At 38.8% G+C, this 15,333-nt stretch overlaps 1 protein-coding gene and 1 pseudogene across 1 annotated transcript in view; both read right to left on the bottom strand.

Annotated features, from left to right (window-relative positions):
- Positions 1–1,801: 1,801 nt before the first annotated feature.
- LOC112611155 lies at positions 1,802–3,114 on the bottom strand (annotated as a pseudogene).
- A 6,848-nt stretch (positions 3,115–9,962) lies between these two features.
- Positions 9,963–15,333, bottom strand: part of RAP2A (RAP2A, member of RAS oncogene family) — a 37,960-nt gene continuing 32,589 nt past the window's right edge. The window contains exon 2 of the mRNA XM_025364532.1: positions 9,963–13,723. Coding sequence (XP_025220317.1) covers positions 13,486–13,723 — 238 coding nt within the window. The 3' untranslated portion in view covers positions 9,963–13,485. The remainder of the gene's footprint in view (positions 13,724–15,333) is intronic.

Here is a 15,333-nt window from a genome sequence, read left to right as displayed (position 1 = left end):
TCATTCATTCTGTTTTGTTGTTTTAATGTGACCAGGAAACATGGAGAGTAGCTAATAAATCCTTGATGATACTCAGGCTGCCTTTGATTTTACTGTCCTCTTGTTTCTGTTGCTAATGTTGGGTTAATTGCAGCACATAATTTACCAGATAGCAACAGCAGGTATGTGCCACGTAATTTTTTATTCAGACCTGTAACAGTGTCTCATACATGGTAGATGCTTCATATTTGCTGAATAAAGGATTGTAAGAATAAAGGAATTAGTGGATGAAGAATAAAACAAGTCAGGCTAAATCTTAAACATGAGCTCTGGCAGGCCGGGCTCGGTGCCTCATGCCTGTAATATCAGCACTTTGGGAGGCCGAGGCGGGCAGATCACAAGGTCAGGAGATTGAGACCATCCTGGCCAACATGGTGAAACCTCGTCTCTACTAAAACACAAAAAATTAGACAGGCATGGTGGTGCGCGCCTGTAGTCCCAACTACTCGGGAGTCTGAGGCAGGGGAATTGCTTGAACCCAGGAGGCAGAGATTGCAGTGAGTCGAAATTGTGCTGCTACACTCCAGTCTGGAGACAGAGCGAGACTCTGTCTCAAATTTAAAAAAAAAAAAAAAAAAAAAAGCTCTGGCAAGGCTGTATAAGAGAAAGGAATTCCACCATGGGCAACTCAGAATTCATGGTAGAAAACACCAGTTACTAAGAGAAGCTAAACTTTTTCTTAGTATTGGAGTTGCCAAAATGTTGTTTTAGGCTTTTATCATTCCTAAGAGGTGTTATTTAAAGCTGGATCCCTGATACTGATAAGACTGTTGAGATGGTATAAAGGATTCCAGGCACCTGAATTTTATCTCATGTGTCAACTCTTCTTCCTTGCTCTAAAAAAGGGGCAGCTGGAAAAGAACCAAATGCAGGGGAAGTGAAAACAAAGAATTCAACAGCCAAGCTTCATCTTATATAGTGCAGGACTGGCTACTTAATTTGAAGAGCCTTGTGCATGAACTCAGAGCCTTGTTCAAAATTATTAAGAATTTCAAGACCACAACAGAGCACTGAACCGAGCTTTGGTTTCTTCTAAGTGTGGGGTCATTTACACATAAAGCTAGCTCTGCATATGTTCCTAGTCCCACACATAAAGCTAGCTCTGCATATATGTTCCTAGTCCCACACATAAAGCTAGCTCTGCATATATCTTCCTAGTCCCTTGTTATTTTTGACCAAATAAAATTGAATAGCTCTGATATAAGCAAACTTTTATTTGTAACCCTGTTTAATAGAATGTTCTGCAATGATGGAAATGCTGTATATCTGCACTGTCTAATGTGTAGCCACTACCTACCTATGGTTAATGAACTCTTAGAAGGTGGCTAATGTGACTTGAAATGTGGCTAGTGCTACTGACTAACTGTATTTTAATTTTATTTAAGTTTAATAATATACATTTAAATACCCATATGTGGATGTGGCCAATGGCTACCATATTGGACAGAGCCATTTAATAAATCAACCAAACCAAAGACAATAAAGAAAGTAGTTTCATATAGAAATAATCTGTAACAATAGAAAGCAAGGGATCATTTTTTATTTTTTACATTTTCCCCCAAAAGCATTGTTTTTACTAATACAGAGTCCTGACCACTTCAGTGGTGGGAGGAGCAGGAGAGGCTCCTGTTTCAATCCAGAGACCTCCATAAAGTTGGTTTGTTGTTACCAAACACAGAGGAAGTGGCATCACGGATTTGGTAAACTAAGGGCAATGTTTAGTCTCTCTGTGCTGGAACAATAAGGTGTGGTGAATCTCTGCTCATGTAAGAATCCTGAATTCAGGAATTTCATCTGTAACTACTTGAATTTCTGTCTCTGAAGGTTTGAGATCATTGATAGCACAGTAGAAAGGCATGTAATTGCAGTTGCCACTGTGTTCAAATGTCCAGGCAAATTTCTTCTTCACTTCAATGAAGCTGGTTGACTCAGCTTGTTTAACTCCTGCTGCAGTGGCTTTAAACCCACAGTAGTAACTCGCAGCATCACACTTGTACACCTGAGGGCCTAGTTCTTCAAATATACTAATTAAAATCATACAACAAACAAGAGACCTCATTTCAGCATTCTGTGTATAGACTTGAGTAATATCAGTAATTCCTTCTACATAGTATGTCCACAGGAATCTAACAAACATACTTATATTTGCAATTAGCTGCCTTATATTGTGCCCTCTGTTCCTGGGATCTGCTGTCAGCGGTCACTCCTGTGATCACACAGCCAGTGTTTTTGGTCATCTTGATTAAGTGAGTCCTGGAATCCAATAATGTCAGGTACTATCGTCTGTGTGACAATTGCTGCACAGTCTTTCTTTCTGATAGCTACTGATGTAAGGCCACCCTGGTTAATAGCCTGAAAAGCATATTCTACTTGGTAGAGCCGGCCTTCGGGTGAAAAAATTATAAGGTGGCAGTCAAAACCAGTGCCAGAATCATGGAACGTGTTGGTACACCTACTACTTCGCTCACAGTCTCTGGTGCAATATCTCTTACATTAACTGTCTTGAGCAACTGACAGCAGCTACAGTTGCATGCTATCCCAATGGGAAATTGCGGCATAGCTTCTAAACTCATAAATAGAACAAGAAATGTCTTTAAGACACAGAACTGTGAAACTTGGAGGAGATCCCTGCCTAAAAATTTTGGTAAGGGTAGAATGTTTCCATGGCAATGAAGAATCCATCCAAATGTAATTAAAAGTGAGTGACTAGGGGATCTATATTGTTCAGCTCTAGTACATTTTGCCTTTATATTTTTCTAAGCCACTGATATGCTAATATATCAGACAATATTTGTTCAGGACTGAAGTGACAAGTCATTGTAAGAAGAAAAAGAGGACACAGTCATCTTAAACATTAGCAACTCTTCAGATAAAATGAAAAGGAAAGATGTATTCTGTTGCTACTCTTTGGAATTCCTTTGAGTCGTGAGCAGAGGAGTCATTATTTATGGTTTTCCACTTAGGATCACATTTCCTCCCTGAGGACGCTGTCAGGTTACCCTTTAAGGACTCTCCCTTGGTCCTTCCCAAGAAGTACCTGCCCTGGTCTCCAGCCAGGTTCCAATCCGCAGCCATTTCTGCCAGCTCTTCTCCACTCCAACCCCAGGCCCAAGGCTATGGCCATGGGCAGCTTTGAGAGGCTCCACAAAGGAGTTGACAGATCCAGTGGCAAACAGTGACAACCACTTTCCTTGCAGTTTTAATGCTGACCAGTTTTGTTGTGTATATTTGGAAAGAAGTCGGTCATTTGAAAAAATTATACAGCAAATATTATTGGTATGAGTGAATGAATTTTGTGCATTTTTATTTTGTTTTAGTTGCAAATCACATGTCCCTGGGTGCTGAAGGAACATGCAGGGAGTTGTTGAAACCAGCTGCTCAAGTGAGCTAATTCCTCTTCCAGAAAGATGTTTATTGCTAGAAAAACAATCAAAAGGCCAAAATCATTCTCAAAAGGAAATAATGTGAATGACTTAATTAGCAATTGTCTGTGTTTAGGACATGGGGAAAATCCAGTGACATGGGGCTACGGAAAGGTCCTTGTGGCACATGAGGCAACAGAAGGAATGAGAAGAGGGAAGGAGCATGGAGGGAGGAGTAAACACAGCTGAATTGGCTTAAGAGGTCCAGGCATGCCTAGCCCAACTCTTCCATCAACTTTCATGTTATAAACTCTGCAATTACTTGTTTGCTCTTGCTGTTGCCCCAGGACAGCAGTGCCCTGGTCAACCGTAAAGGCAGCAAAAGATCAGAAGTCAGGGTCTCTGGGCAGTGAGTATTGAGAGTCTCACTTACGTTACAAGGAACAACCAGCTTAATCCAGGGATTCTCAGTGGGAAAGGAGTAGAGCTCAATCTGTAGTGGAAGGAGGTTCCCAGATTTCCAGGGCAGGGGAAAGACTGGCTTTTTTTTTTTTTTTTTTTTTTGTGAGACGGAGTCTCGCTCTGTAACCCGTACTGGAGTGCAGTGGCACAATCTTGGCTCACTGCAAGCTCTGCCTTCCAGGTTCACACCATTCTCCTGCCTCAGCCTCCCCAGTAGCTGAGACTACAGGCGCCCACCACCACGCCCGGCTAATTTTTTGTATTTTTAGTAGAGATAGGGTTTCATCGTGTTGTTGGCCAGGATGGCCTTAATCTCCTGACCTCATGATCCGCCTGCTTCGGTATCCCAAAGTGCTGGGATTACAGGTGTGAGTGACCGCGCCCGGCCACCACATGGATTTGGATGCATCCCGTTAAGGGGAGGGCCACATTTTCCTTCTTTTGAGAGTCTCTATACACAGTAAAATTTGATGGAACTATGTTGCACACTTGAAAGACGGTGGTTGGAAAAATGTTAGGATGCATCATTTTCTTTAAAAAAATCTCTTTAGTCTCCTTATATCTAGGACAGCCCCTTAACCCCCATCCTATTATTTTTGTCTTTCAAGACATTGACAGTTTGGAAGCATCCAAACCTACTTTTGTGGCGTGTCCCATGATGTGGATTTGTCTGTTTCTCCATGATTTGGTCCAGGTGAAGATACCACATAGGTGGCATTGGGTGCTTCCTTTTATGTCACAGAGGGGCCCATGATAGACTAAATTTAGACTTTTGTCCCTTTGTTGGCAGTGCTTGGTTTGATCACCTGGTTCATGTGGTGTCAGCCAGTTGTCACCACTGAAAAGCTACCTCTTTCCCTTAGCAAATAAGAAGTAATTTGTGAATATCTGTTTCCCTCTAACCCTTGCACCCAATGGCCTCAGCATTGCTGATTGCTGATCCGTCCCTGAATCTACTTTGCTGTGGAGGATTGGAAAGGGATGACTTCTTGGTTCTGTCTTCTGTGTCTATTAGCTAGTATCCTGTAAATGGCTAATCCTTATTATTATTTTTTAATTTCACTATGAACTCTCAGATTCAGTTTATTCTTAAGCTGTTTTTTGTTGGACATCATACCCTTTGCCTTGAGAAGTATTTACCAAACTATGAAATACTAGTCCTGTGAAATGTTCTAAGAAGAACTAGCATACGATGGTTAAATAATTTGCAGAACATAATGTATTTATATCTTACAGTGTTACATAATCCACATTAGGATATTGAAAACCACAAGAGCCTATTTAACTTTGTTTAAGCTGGTGTTTCTCAAACTTATTTGACCATGGAAATCTTTTTCCTATTCAGCCTTAGTACTTGATGGAACACATTCACAGAAACGCTGGCCAAGAGCCAGCTCTATTAATGTTTAAATATTTCATCAATAATATGAAATCAAGACTGATGATGGTGATGGTTGGTATATCACTGTTCAGTAAACTATGATTACAATTGTTATTTTCCTATTATCAGATTCATAAGGTCAACTCAGCATACCCCTGAGGGGCTGGAGGTCAACCCTAAAATAGGCAAAGATTTCTTTAAAAGAACACAAAACAACCATCAAATAAAACATTGGTGCATTGACTTCATTAAAAGTAAGGACTTCTGTTTATCTGGAGATATCAACAAGAGTGTGAAAAGGCAAGCTTCAGACTCGGATAGTACACTGTACTTACAAACATGTGCCCAGAAAATGTAAAGAACTCCTACAAATAAGTAAGTAAAAGATTAAATAAATCTTTTTTGAGTCACTTAATAAAACAGTAAATAAAACATTTACTAAATGGGCAAAAAACATAAATAGCCACTTCACAAAAGAGGGTAACCAATGACCAATAAGCATATAAATATATTGGCCTTAGAGAAACATGAAGTAGAATCCACAACAACATACCACCACGCTCCCACCAGAATAAAATGAAAAATGACAAAGCCTGACAGTGCCAGGTATGTGTGTGGAAGGTGGAGTTGATAGATGCTGTGAGGCACCACCTGGACCTCCTTTCAGTCAAGTGGCTGCTGCCCTGCTGCTGAGAGTGCCAACAGCCTTCACTCTCTGATCCTTCAGGGATTGCCTCTGCATCTTGTTCAAGGTCACAATGACTGACAGGCAGAGGGTACAGAGGACTAAACCATCTGGGCCCAACTCTAAGGGCCTCATTCTAACTCCCCCTGTCTGGGGGTTGTAGGCCGTGCATCGCACAACTTCTCCCTCTGGCCAACCTTACTTCCTCTACTCCCTTCCACAGGAGTTAATCCCAAGGACATTTGGTAATATGCATCCTGCACACTAAGCTCTATGTCACAGCCCACTTCCCAGGCAATCCATCCTTGACATGGTGCAACTGGAGTTCTCACATACTGCTTGTTCGTGTAAACTGGTACAACCACTTGATAAAACTATCAATGTTACAACCACTTGATAAAACTATCAATGTTTATGAAAGGTGACAGTCAAATCTTGTCATTCTGCAATTCCCCTCCTAGATAGTGACCTAGGAGTGAGTATTGTGTCTGTCCACCAAAAGTCATGTACACAAATGTTCATAGCAGTTTTATTCATAATAGACTCAAACTGGAAATACTCCAATGTCCATCAACTGTAGATTGCCTCCTCTCCTCTTCTCCCTCTCTCTCTCCTTTTTTTTTGGATGGGGTCTCCCTCTGCCACCCAGGCTGGAGTGCAGTGGCCTGATCTCAGCTCACTGCAACCTCTGCCTCCCAGGTTCAAGCAATTCTCCTGCCTCAGCCTCTAGAGTAGCTGGGACTACAGCCACACACCACCACGCTTGGCTATTTTTTGTACTTTTAGTAGAAACGGGGTTTCACCATGTTGGCCAGGCTGGTCTTGAACTCCTGACGTCAGATGATCCACCTGCCTTGGCCTCCCAAAGTGCTGAGCTAACAGGCACGAGCTATTGCACCCAACTCGCTCCCTTTCTCTTCCCTTCCTCTAGAGACTACAGGGTTCAGAGGAATTCTCACGCTCACAACTGATCCAGGTCCCCTCACCTGGACAGAGTTCCCACATCAGCATTTGGAGGCCAAATATCTAATAGCAGCATTTTCCAAATTGTGCTCCAGAGAGTGCTACTGTGTATAATCTAAAGAAAGTGTCCTGGGGTCTAGTTAGTTTTGGGACATGAGTGGAATTTGAGTTTTTTCCAAGATGTGAAATCTGTTATGTGAGGTTCCCAAACTTGCTTGACTCTATCATCATTTTCAGCAAAACCTCTCATGGTACAAGACCTCTTCAGAACACACTACAGAGCTGTGCTGTAACAAACGTCAACATTTTAAACTAAAAATCTTACTAAAACCTAAAAACACCTGGTATTTAACTATAGGCATGGACCCAGCATTTATTCTTCAGTGTAGTATCTGATACATAGAACCCTTTGCCCTGCTGTCCCCAACCTGCCTCTGTATCCCCACTGCCCCTTGCTAATCCTATTTTTAGCCTGAATTCCTCCTTAGAAGTAGACCCAGCCTCTAACAGCAGAGCCCTGAGGCCCTGCTGTACTGTCATCCACCTCCATTCTGTCACACAGACACCTCAAGTTCCCAGGAAGGTCTAGCTCAGGCTGATGCACAGATCTTGAAAAGAACAGAGCCAGCAGCAGTCTCTGGGGCTGTGCCTGGGACTTTGGCTCAGCCTGGATTACTGGGATGCTGACATGTGAAAAGTAGGGGAGGTACAAAGTATTTCTTGCCAGTAGACTAAACTGTGTCTGTCTTGAGAGAAAAGGGAATGGCAAGGAGATGGGACTAGGATGTCTTTAACATCGGGGTTTATGTGTAGAGACCATCTGTGTATTGCGGCAGTGCCAGATGCAGGTGTAACCTCTCAATAAATAATAGCTGAATGAGCATGGAATGAGTGGATTCAATTTAAGTAAAAAGGACTAACAGTGGGGAAAGGGTCATTTAGAGTTGTAAGCTTGTTAGAAGTTAGAAGAGTTAGAAATTAAGTGGCAGAGTTAGAAACTCAACTCTGCCACTTTATTAGCTGTGTGACTTTCAGTGATTCATTTTTAGTACTTAGAGCCAGTTTCTCAAAAATAACATCGAGTTATTTATCCTTCTACCTATGTTCATGTACTTACATATGTATCTGTGCATAGGAAGATGCTGGGAATGATTTACATCCATTGTTAACGTGGCTGTTTTGGGGAACTGGAAGTTGGGGTCACCTTTTCTTCGCTTCACTCATCCTGATTGTTTTTAAAGGTATAAAAGCACATCACACTCAAAATAGTGTAAAATTGTAAATATGAATCATTGATACTGAAGTCTTTAAAATGGGAGGATCTAAGATTTTTTTTTATAAAAAAATTCCCATAAGCTAAACCAAGGATCATTCCTTCAGTTTCTTTATTCCCAGCTCATACATACTAAATAGCTCTTCGTATTTAGTCTTTCAAGCAGCTAGTCCTCTACCTATTTTCCCTGCTGAGAAATCCTGGAGGAATCCTTACAGACTAACATGAAGACTACTAAGAAAATACAGAAAGAAATAATAGCGTCTTACCTAGAATAGCAACAAATCTTTTAAAACTCAATACTTCGATGTTGGGGATGTTGAATATTATCTAAAAACTATTTATAGGCCATGTGCGGTGGCTCACGCCTGTGATCCCAGCACTTTAGGAGGCCGAGGCAGGCGGATCACGAGGTCAGGAGATCGAGACCATCCTGGCTAACATGGTGAAACCCCGTGTCTACTAAAAAAATACAAAAAATTAGTTGGGCATGGTGGCGGGCACCAGTAGTCCCAGCTACTCACGAGGCTGAGGCAGGAGAATGGCGTAAACTCGGGAGGCGGGGCTTGCAGTGAGCCGAGATTGTGCCACTGCACTCCAGCCTGGGTGACAGAGCGAGGCTCTGTCTAAAAAAAAAAAAAAAAAAAAAACTATTTATAAAAATATTTATTAAAAATACTAGATAATATTCAACAATGTAAAACCAGTTGAAATTATCCATTTAACTGATGAAGAGCCACTGTTTTTTTAGTATTTACATGGCAAAATATTTTAAATTAAGAAACAAGTAAGAGGTTAACAGCTTCTTTCAGAAGTTTGTGATAATATTCTCTGCTTCATAGATCCTAGAGGTCAGTTGGGTTCCAAATTGGGCAGCACCTTATTCCTTTAGCTACATATATTTTCATTTGTGGACCTCTAACAAACAAATAATACAACTTGAGAGAATTTCAGAGTACTACTTTTTAGCCTCAAAGATCTTCTTCCAACTTGGGATTTGATACATTTAAATAATTTATAAAAAAATGTACAAACACTTCAAATAAAATTATGAAGTTCTTCAGAAGATATTACTAAAATATAGGTATGTTTTCCTTTAAATATCTGGGATTCTATCTACAGTGCCTCTGTTATATTCATTCAAATTATTCTTATAATCTAAAACAATGAAGCGTCTCAACTGGTGGAATGCTGCCAGAGGATTTCAGCAGAGTTTGAAGGCAACATAACCAAAAGGCATAGTTTAAGTTGGCTTAGGAAATGAATGGGCTCCTTATCAGAGCAGCTGAAGGCTGTATACAATTAACAGCATCTGCCAACATTCACAGGGCCCCATATAGAACAAGCGGGCCCGCAGCCCCGCAGCAACCTTCAGCTTCTGGCACTCTCGGATCCACATGACGTGAAAACAGAAAGCCGGCTTCAAGCCATCACTAGAAGGACACAGAATCATTTTAGTGATATTGCTAATTCATGTTAATTATTTATAACAATTCTGTTAACCTTAGCATCAGGCTTCAAATTAGCCAGCTATCATTCAAAATATAAAATACCATTTGTAGAGATAAGTTTATATTTATAATAACTGATTTTACAGTCTTTTCCATGTTATTTTTATTTTTAAAGACTATGAGAAGTATCTACCTACCTGCCTTTTTATATGATGAACTCTCAATTTAAATCAGCTAAAATATTTTTGCATGAGGAGTACTAAATTCATTATATGGCACTTTTTAGTTGTTTTCGTATATAATACATTTCTCTCATGAGCATGTACAAAACAAAGCAAATCCAGAGTTTCATTAAATAAATTTATTTGTTAAAATAATTTAACTCCAAATACAACTGTTGAATTTGCATCGAGTTATAACTACAATTCATGTTTTAATTGAAATGTCAAGGTTTAACAACTGACATTGTTACAAAACAATAAACTGTTGTTCAATTTTAAATGGTCAGTTGTATTAGAGCGCAACACTTAACTGTGAACTATATCTCTGGGAAACCTCAAATCAATAATGATAAGTCTGTTTCCAAAACCCACTGCAGTCATTCTTGAAACCCTGATCAAGATTTAATAGATGCACAATGACATGTTAAATAAAAAAAAAGAACCCCATAGTCCTTAATGTTTGATTGGCTAAGGGACAATTAAAGCTTACCCAGTGCTAACACAAGACTACTGATAAGAACAAAAAATTTAAAAAACACACAAGCAAAAAACAGCAACAAACAAAACAAAGCACTTTCATATTCATACATACACTGACAACATTAACATTCATACTGGAAAACCCTTGAAAACAAATACCAGACAGTCTTAGGCAACATTTCTTTATATAGAAAAGCAAATATCAGTAGTATTACCACAGAAAAGTGATGGCAACTGTAGCAATTCGAGTCAAAAGTTCAGTCCTAATTCTACAAACCAAAGGAGAAAATCATCAAAGCACCTTTCGATAGTTTAAGAAAAGATTTGATGTAATACTTTTGATCAGATGCTGGCTTGTTTTGTATAAGTTGAATAAAATGAAAGGCATCAGTTACCATCACTATCACAGTTTAAAAGAACCCAAAAGTTGCAACATCAAAAGAAAAAAAATTCAAAGATGCTGCCTTTGTATAAAAGTAAAAAAAAGAAAATCTTATCACAAGAGCTAAAGAAAAAGTGGGTCTTTGGATCAAACCATAATATTTTTAAGGCATGTGAGAAAAACTTTCACTTATCTAAGTTGCTAGTCTGATCAGGGCATAAAATAAATCGTGACACAAGGTCAACTTTCTTCTGTAGCCACTAAGGTTTCATATGCCAACAAATGTAATCTTCCTGTTCTTAAGCATTTTATTACTGTAATATCTCAACAAACACATTCATTTGCCAACTGAGTTATATTCACACCAGATGGATAGGAATTTCCAGTTTCGGGATGTCCTTGATGCCTTGGTCACCAAATATGCAGGGCTGCGTGGAAACACTGATCAGGCAGCCAGATCAGTTATTATTCATGTCTTGACAGTAAAAGCCCACCTTGTCATCTGACACAAATGTTTTTAACTATTAATACAATTTTTTTTCCACTTTACATTCTGCCATATCTTTCATATTATTTAACCTATTTTCACATCTGCATAGCAAGTCATAATGTCAAACTGTGGGATCTTTATAGATATTTCTATTTTGCAATTTTACTTGTCAAACATTGCTATTAGTTATAGAATTCAAAAGAATCATTCTGAGAAGTTAGAGGAATCAAAACTCAACCAATTCACTAACAAATATTTTTATTTCAGTAGAGAAATCATATATCTTGAATCTCCAATTTCTCTACATGTTTGAATCAAACCAACTTTTATGCAGTGAAATGCGTTTTAATAAAATTGGTTAAAAATTTTTTCCTATAAACAAGGTGCTTCATAACTGAGGATTATAAAAAATTATACTGAAGAATGTAATTCAAAATTCAAAGATTTTTGACAACTATGGCCTGGTTTCATTCACCTATCTCTTCAGCTTTTTCATTATGAAAAATACTATCAACCTTTTTTTTTTTTCATCCTCTAAGTTTAATGCCAGTTATTAAACACTTGGGGGGCTACCAATGATTTCATAAAAGTATAAAAGACACTTTAATAATTTAAAAGAAAAAAGATTTTGATACACTATATTCTGCAGTATAGATTCTTAGTATAGGCAAATTATCTCTGACTTGTGCCAAATTCTTCGGAATAAACACACATGCACACACAAACACACACTCTTCTCTCAGTGACACACGTAAGACCAGAGGTTACTTGCACAAGACTGTGAAACCAACAAAATGTGGGGTGGTGTATAGATCGCAGGCTCAGTGATATTGCAGTTCTGAAGGCCAAATTCTTCTCCCAAGGCCCAGCTCAAGATAATCTTTTCAGCATTTGTAACTGAAGTTAGCTGAAGATCCCTCTATACTTGATTGTAAAACTTATGAATAGGTTTTTCCTGTGCCATTAGTCATGCAAATGATAAATACTTCACGGCTATGAAAACCAAAAATGTCAGAGCTTGAGCACCTTTTCAAAACAAAATATTCACTCCAGCTTTATTTGACACTTCAGTAATCAGGGCAAAATTGTTCTAAGAAAACCTTTATATAATTCTCCAGGAAAATTAAAGATAAAAGGCTTTTGTCCCTTACCTTCCACTCTATAATTTATGTTCACTTTTAAGCCCAAATTATTTCACATGGTTATTCAACTTTTAAAATGCCTGCAATAAAGCTCTGCTACAGCAAACTTGATTTTGAAAGCAGGTTAGCCACAGGTTACACTACAACCATAGCCCTTAAAGGCGAGAAGGAATTTGCTGCTTTAATGAACTTAAAAATGCCAGATATTCGTACTGTCCTGTGAGGTTTCTGCAAACGGGAACATGTGGATGCAACATGGCTTCATTTTCCTTACATGATGGTACTAGTTTATCTATTAGAATGCTTCTTGTTAGTAAGGCTAGGTAATCTCTTCCCATCACAGTTGCTTCCCTCTTGTTCAGTAAAGTTACAAAGACCACCCCCGCTCAGTTAACAGAGGGCGGGGTCGGGGTTTTAATTCTGATCAAACCCTTGTGAAAGCCTCCATTTTCTGTGGCAAAGCAGGTGATTTAACAAATTCTAAAGCCAGACTATTTTTACATAACCTGTTCTGACTTTTGCTCTATCAAGGATTGAAGCATGAGTTAGTTCCATGTCACAAATTAGAGTAACAGCTACAATTAAGCATCAATTTTGAAAAACAGAAATGTGTTAGCTGAGCAAAGAATCTCTCCCTGTAATGCTGTTGGCAGGTCAGCTGTTATTATCTTACTTGACGAAATACATTGGTTAGAAGCTCTATCCCAATTCCTGAAATTCAGTACTCTTGTAGGAAAATATTTCTCCTTTACTTATTTTTTTAAAGAAGACAAAATATTTTAATTGTAAGTGGTCATAGGAATTCTTCTGGTTTCTCCCTTATGGTTATTTTTAATTTATACAATAGTTGCTTCTGTCAACTCAGCGACAATGCCATCATAGCTTTCAAATGAGATCACCCTGTAGATCGATGGACTATGCCTTAAAGTTGCAGATGCATAAAGGAGACTGAGGACAAATGGTGAAAACTGTAGTTACTGAACCCAAATGTTACTCAGAGATATCAACTGACAACCACTGCTCAATTCTGAATAAGGGCTGCAGTTCTCTGTAGATTAACACCACGCATCCTGCAAGTTCTGCAGTGGAGTAGGCGAGTTTTCTATCACCTACGACATTGGGCAAATCCCATCCAGGACAGCCATATTTGGATGCTATTGTATGTTACATGCAGAACAGCATGGGTCATCTTTGTCAGGCTGAGCAGCATAGTTCATCTGCCTCACAATTTCTGCAAAGAGTTCGTCCACCATTGTTTTACTCTTAGCGGAAGTTTCCATAAAGGGGCAGCCCCACTCTTCAGCAAGTGCTCTGCCTTCATTGGATGATACTTCTCTCTCACTTTCCAGGTCCACTTTGTTCCCGACCAAGATGACTGGCACTTTCTCATACCTATGAGAGAATACACAAAACACACAGACATTGTAATAGCACAAAGTTAAACGGGTCACGTGGATTTTTGTTTTGGGGGGCTATTCCAGCATAAATGATATCTTTAGTTGCATGAAAATGATTTGTACCACTTGGCTTGATACTTATCTGAGGGCATTTGAAGCTGCTCTCACAGTGGATCATAAAATGAGTTTTATGAAATGATGTTTTAATCAATTATACATCCTTTAAAATCAATTTATCTTTCCAGATATACTTGGAAAATTATTCTCAGAAACTCAGACTAAATCCTCTTAATTTTTTTTCTATTCTGAGGGAGGGTTGCACAAAATTTCACAGTTGATCACATAATAAATAACTCCAATGAGCAAACAACTTATAATTGTCAGCATTTCACTATGTTCTATGTGTATAAAATTGATCATGTTCATATAAAAATTAGCCGAGTATGGTGGCAGGTGCCTGTAGTTCCAGCTACTCAGGAGGCTGAGACAGGAGAATCGCTTGAACCAGGGAGGCAGAGGTTATAGTGAGCTGATATCATGCCACTGCACTCCAGCCTGAAAAAATGATCATGTTCGTTCTAATAGTTCTCAGATAAGAAAAAAGCTAGTAGAAATCATCCAAATGGAAGCCATCAAATACAACCACACCCCATCCCTTCAGAAAACTTTTATGGATTAGTCAGTTCAAAGAGAAACAATTAGGATTCTTTTAAGACTGACAAGAATTCAGCCTCAATTAGCTTTAATTGGTGTTATTTATCTTTTTCTTCCTAACTAAAATAGGTATCTCTGAGTAAACATGTTTGGAAAGAGCTAAACTAATAAAAATAGTAAGTGATAAGAAAGAACAAAGAAAAAAGCTCCTAAGTCATTTTGGTGCCTAAGATGATTGTCTCTACAATGGTTACTCCATGTAGCACAGGTCACAACAGATGTCAGCGCTGGTGCTGGCCTGCACATTTATTTACTATTCTTGTTTATGTTTGTTCTAAGAAAGGTAGCTAAAATATTTTCACAAGACATTTTAAAAGGTTTTTGTGATTTTAGTATAAATCAGTGTGTGTGCGTATGTGCGTGTGTCTTCCCCTAAGCAGAGTCTATTTCTGATTTAAAAGAGGTAAACAGCAAGATCACACATAAATGATAACAAATGTGACTGGACACTGTTAATCTATCAGAAGAGAAAACCCACCCCATGGTCAAATCTTTGAGGCAGGATGCACAGACAATTTTTATCATTCAGTAAACTGGATAATAGACAGGTGGTTATTGTTTGCTATACTTCCACAAATTTCATCATCCTGTCAAGAGGGTTCTCTCCACTCACCCTAACTTGTAAAGCAAACCAAATTCCCAACAGTCTCACTTTTTTCTTTGCCACTATATCAAACTAAGAATGGTCTTAACAAGAGGGCACACTCCAGGTAGTGTGCCATTGGCAATGTGGAACATGAAAACAACTTAAAAATGACTGGAAGTAACAACATCAAAGGCAAACCTAGAAGTTGGATATTATCATTTCGTAGGAAATGAATCTGGACAACTTCAATTTATATCAAAGGACTTTATATAAATTTACTGTACACTACTGTATCTTATGATTTC

Source organism: Theropithecus gelada, chromosome 17 (assembly GCF_003255815.1).
Source record: "Theropithecus gelada isolate Dixy chromosome 17, Tgel_1.0, whole genome shotgun sequence".
In the NCBI taxonomy this organism is placed as follows: Eukaryota; Metazoa; Chordata; class Mammalia; order Primates; family Cercopithecidae; genus Theropithecus; species Theropithecus gelada.
This window is presented reverse-complemented; position numbering and strand designations above follow the sequence as displayed.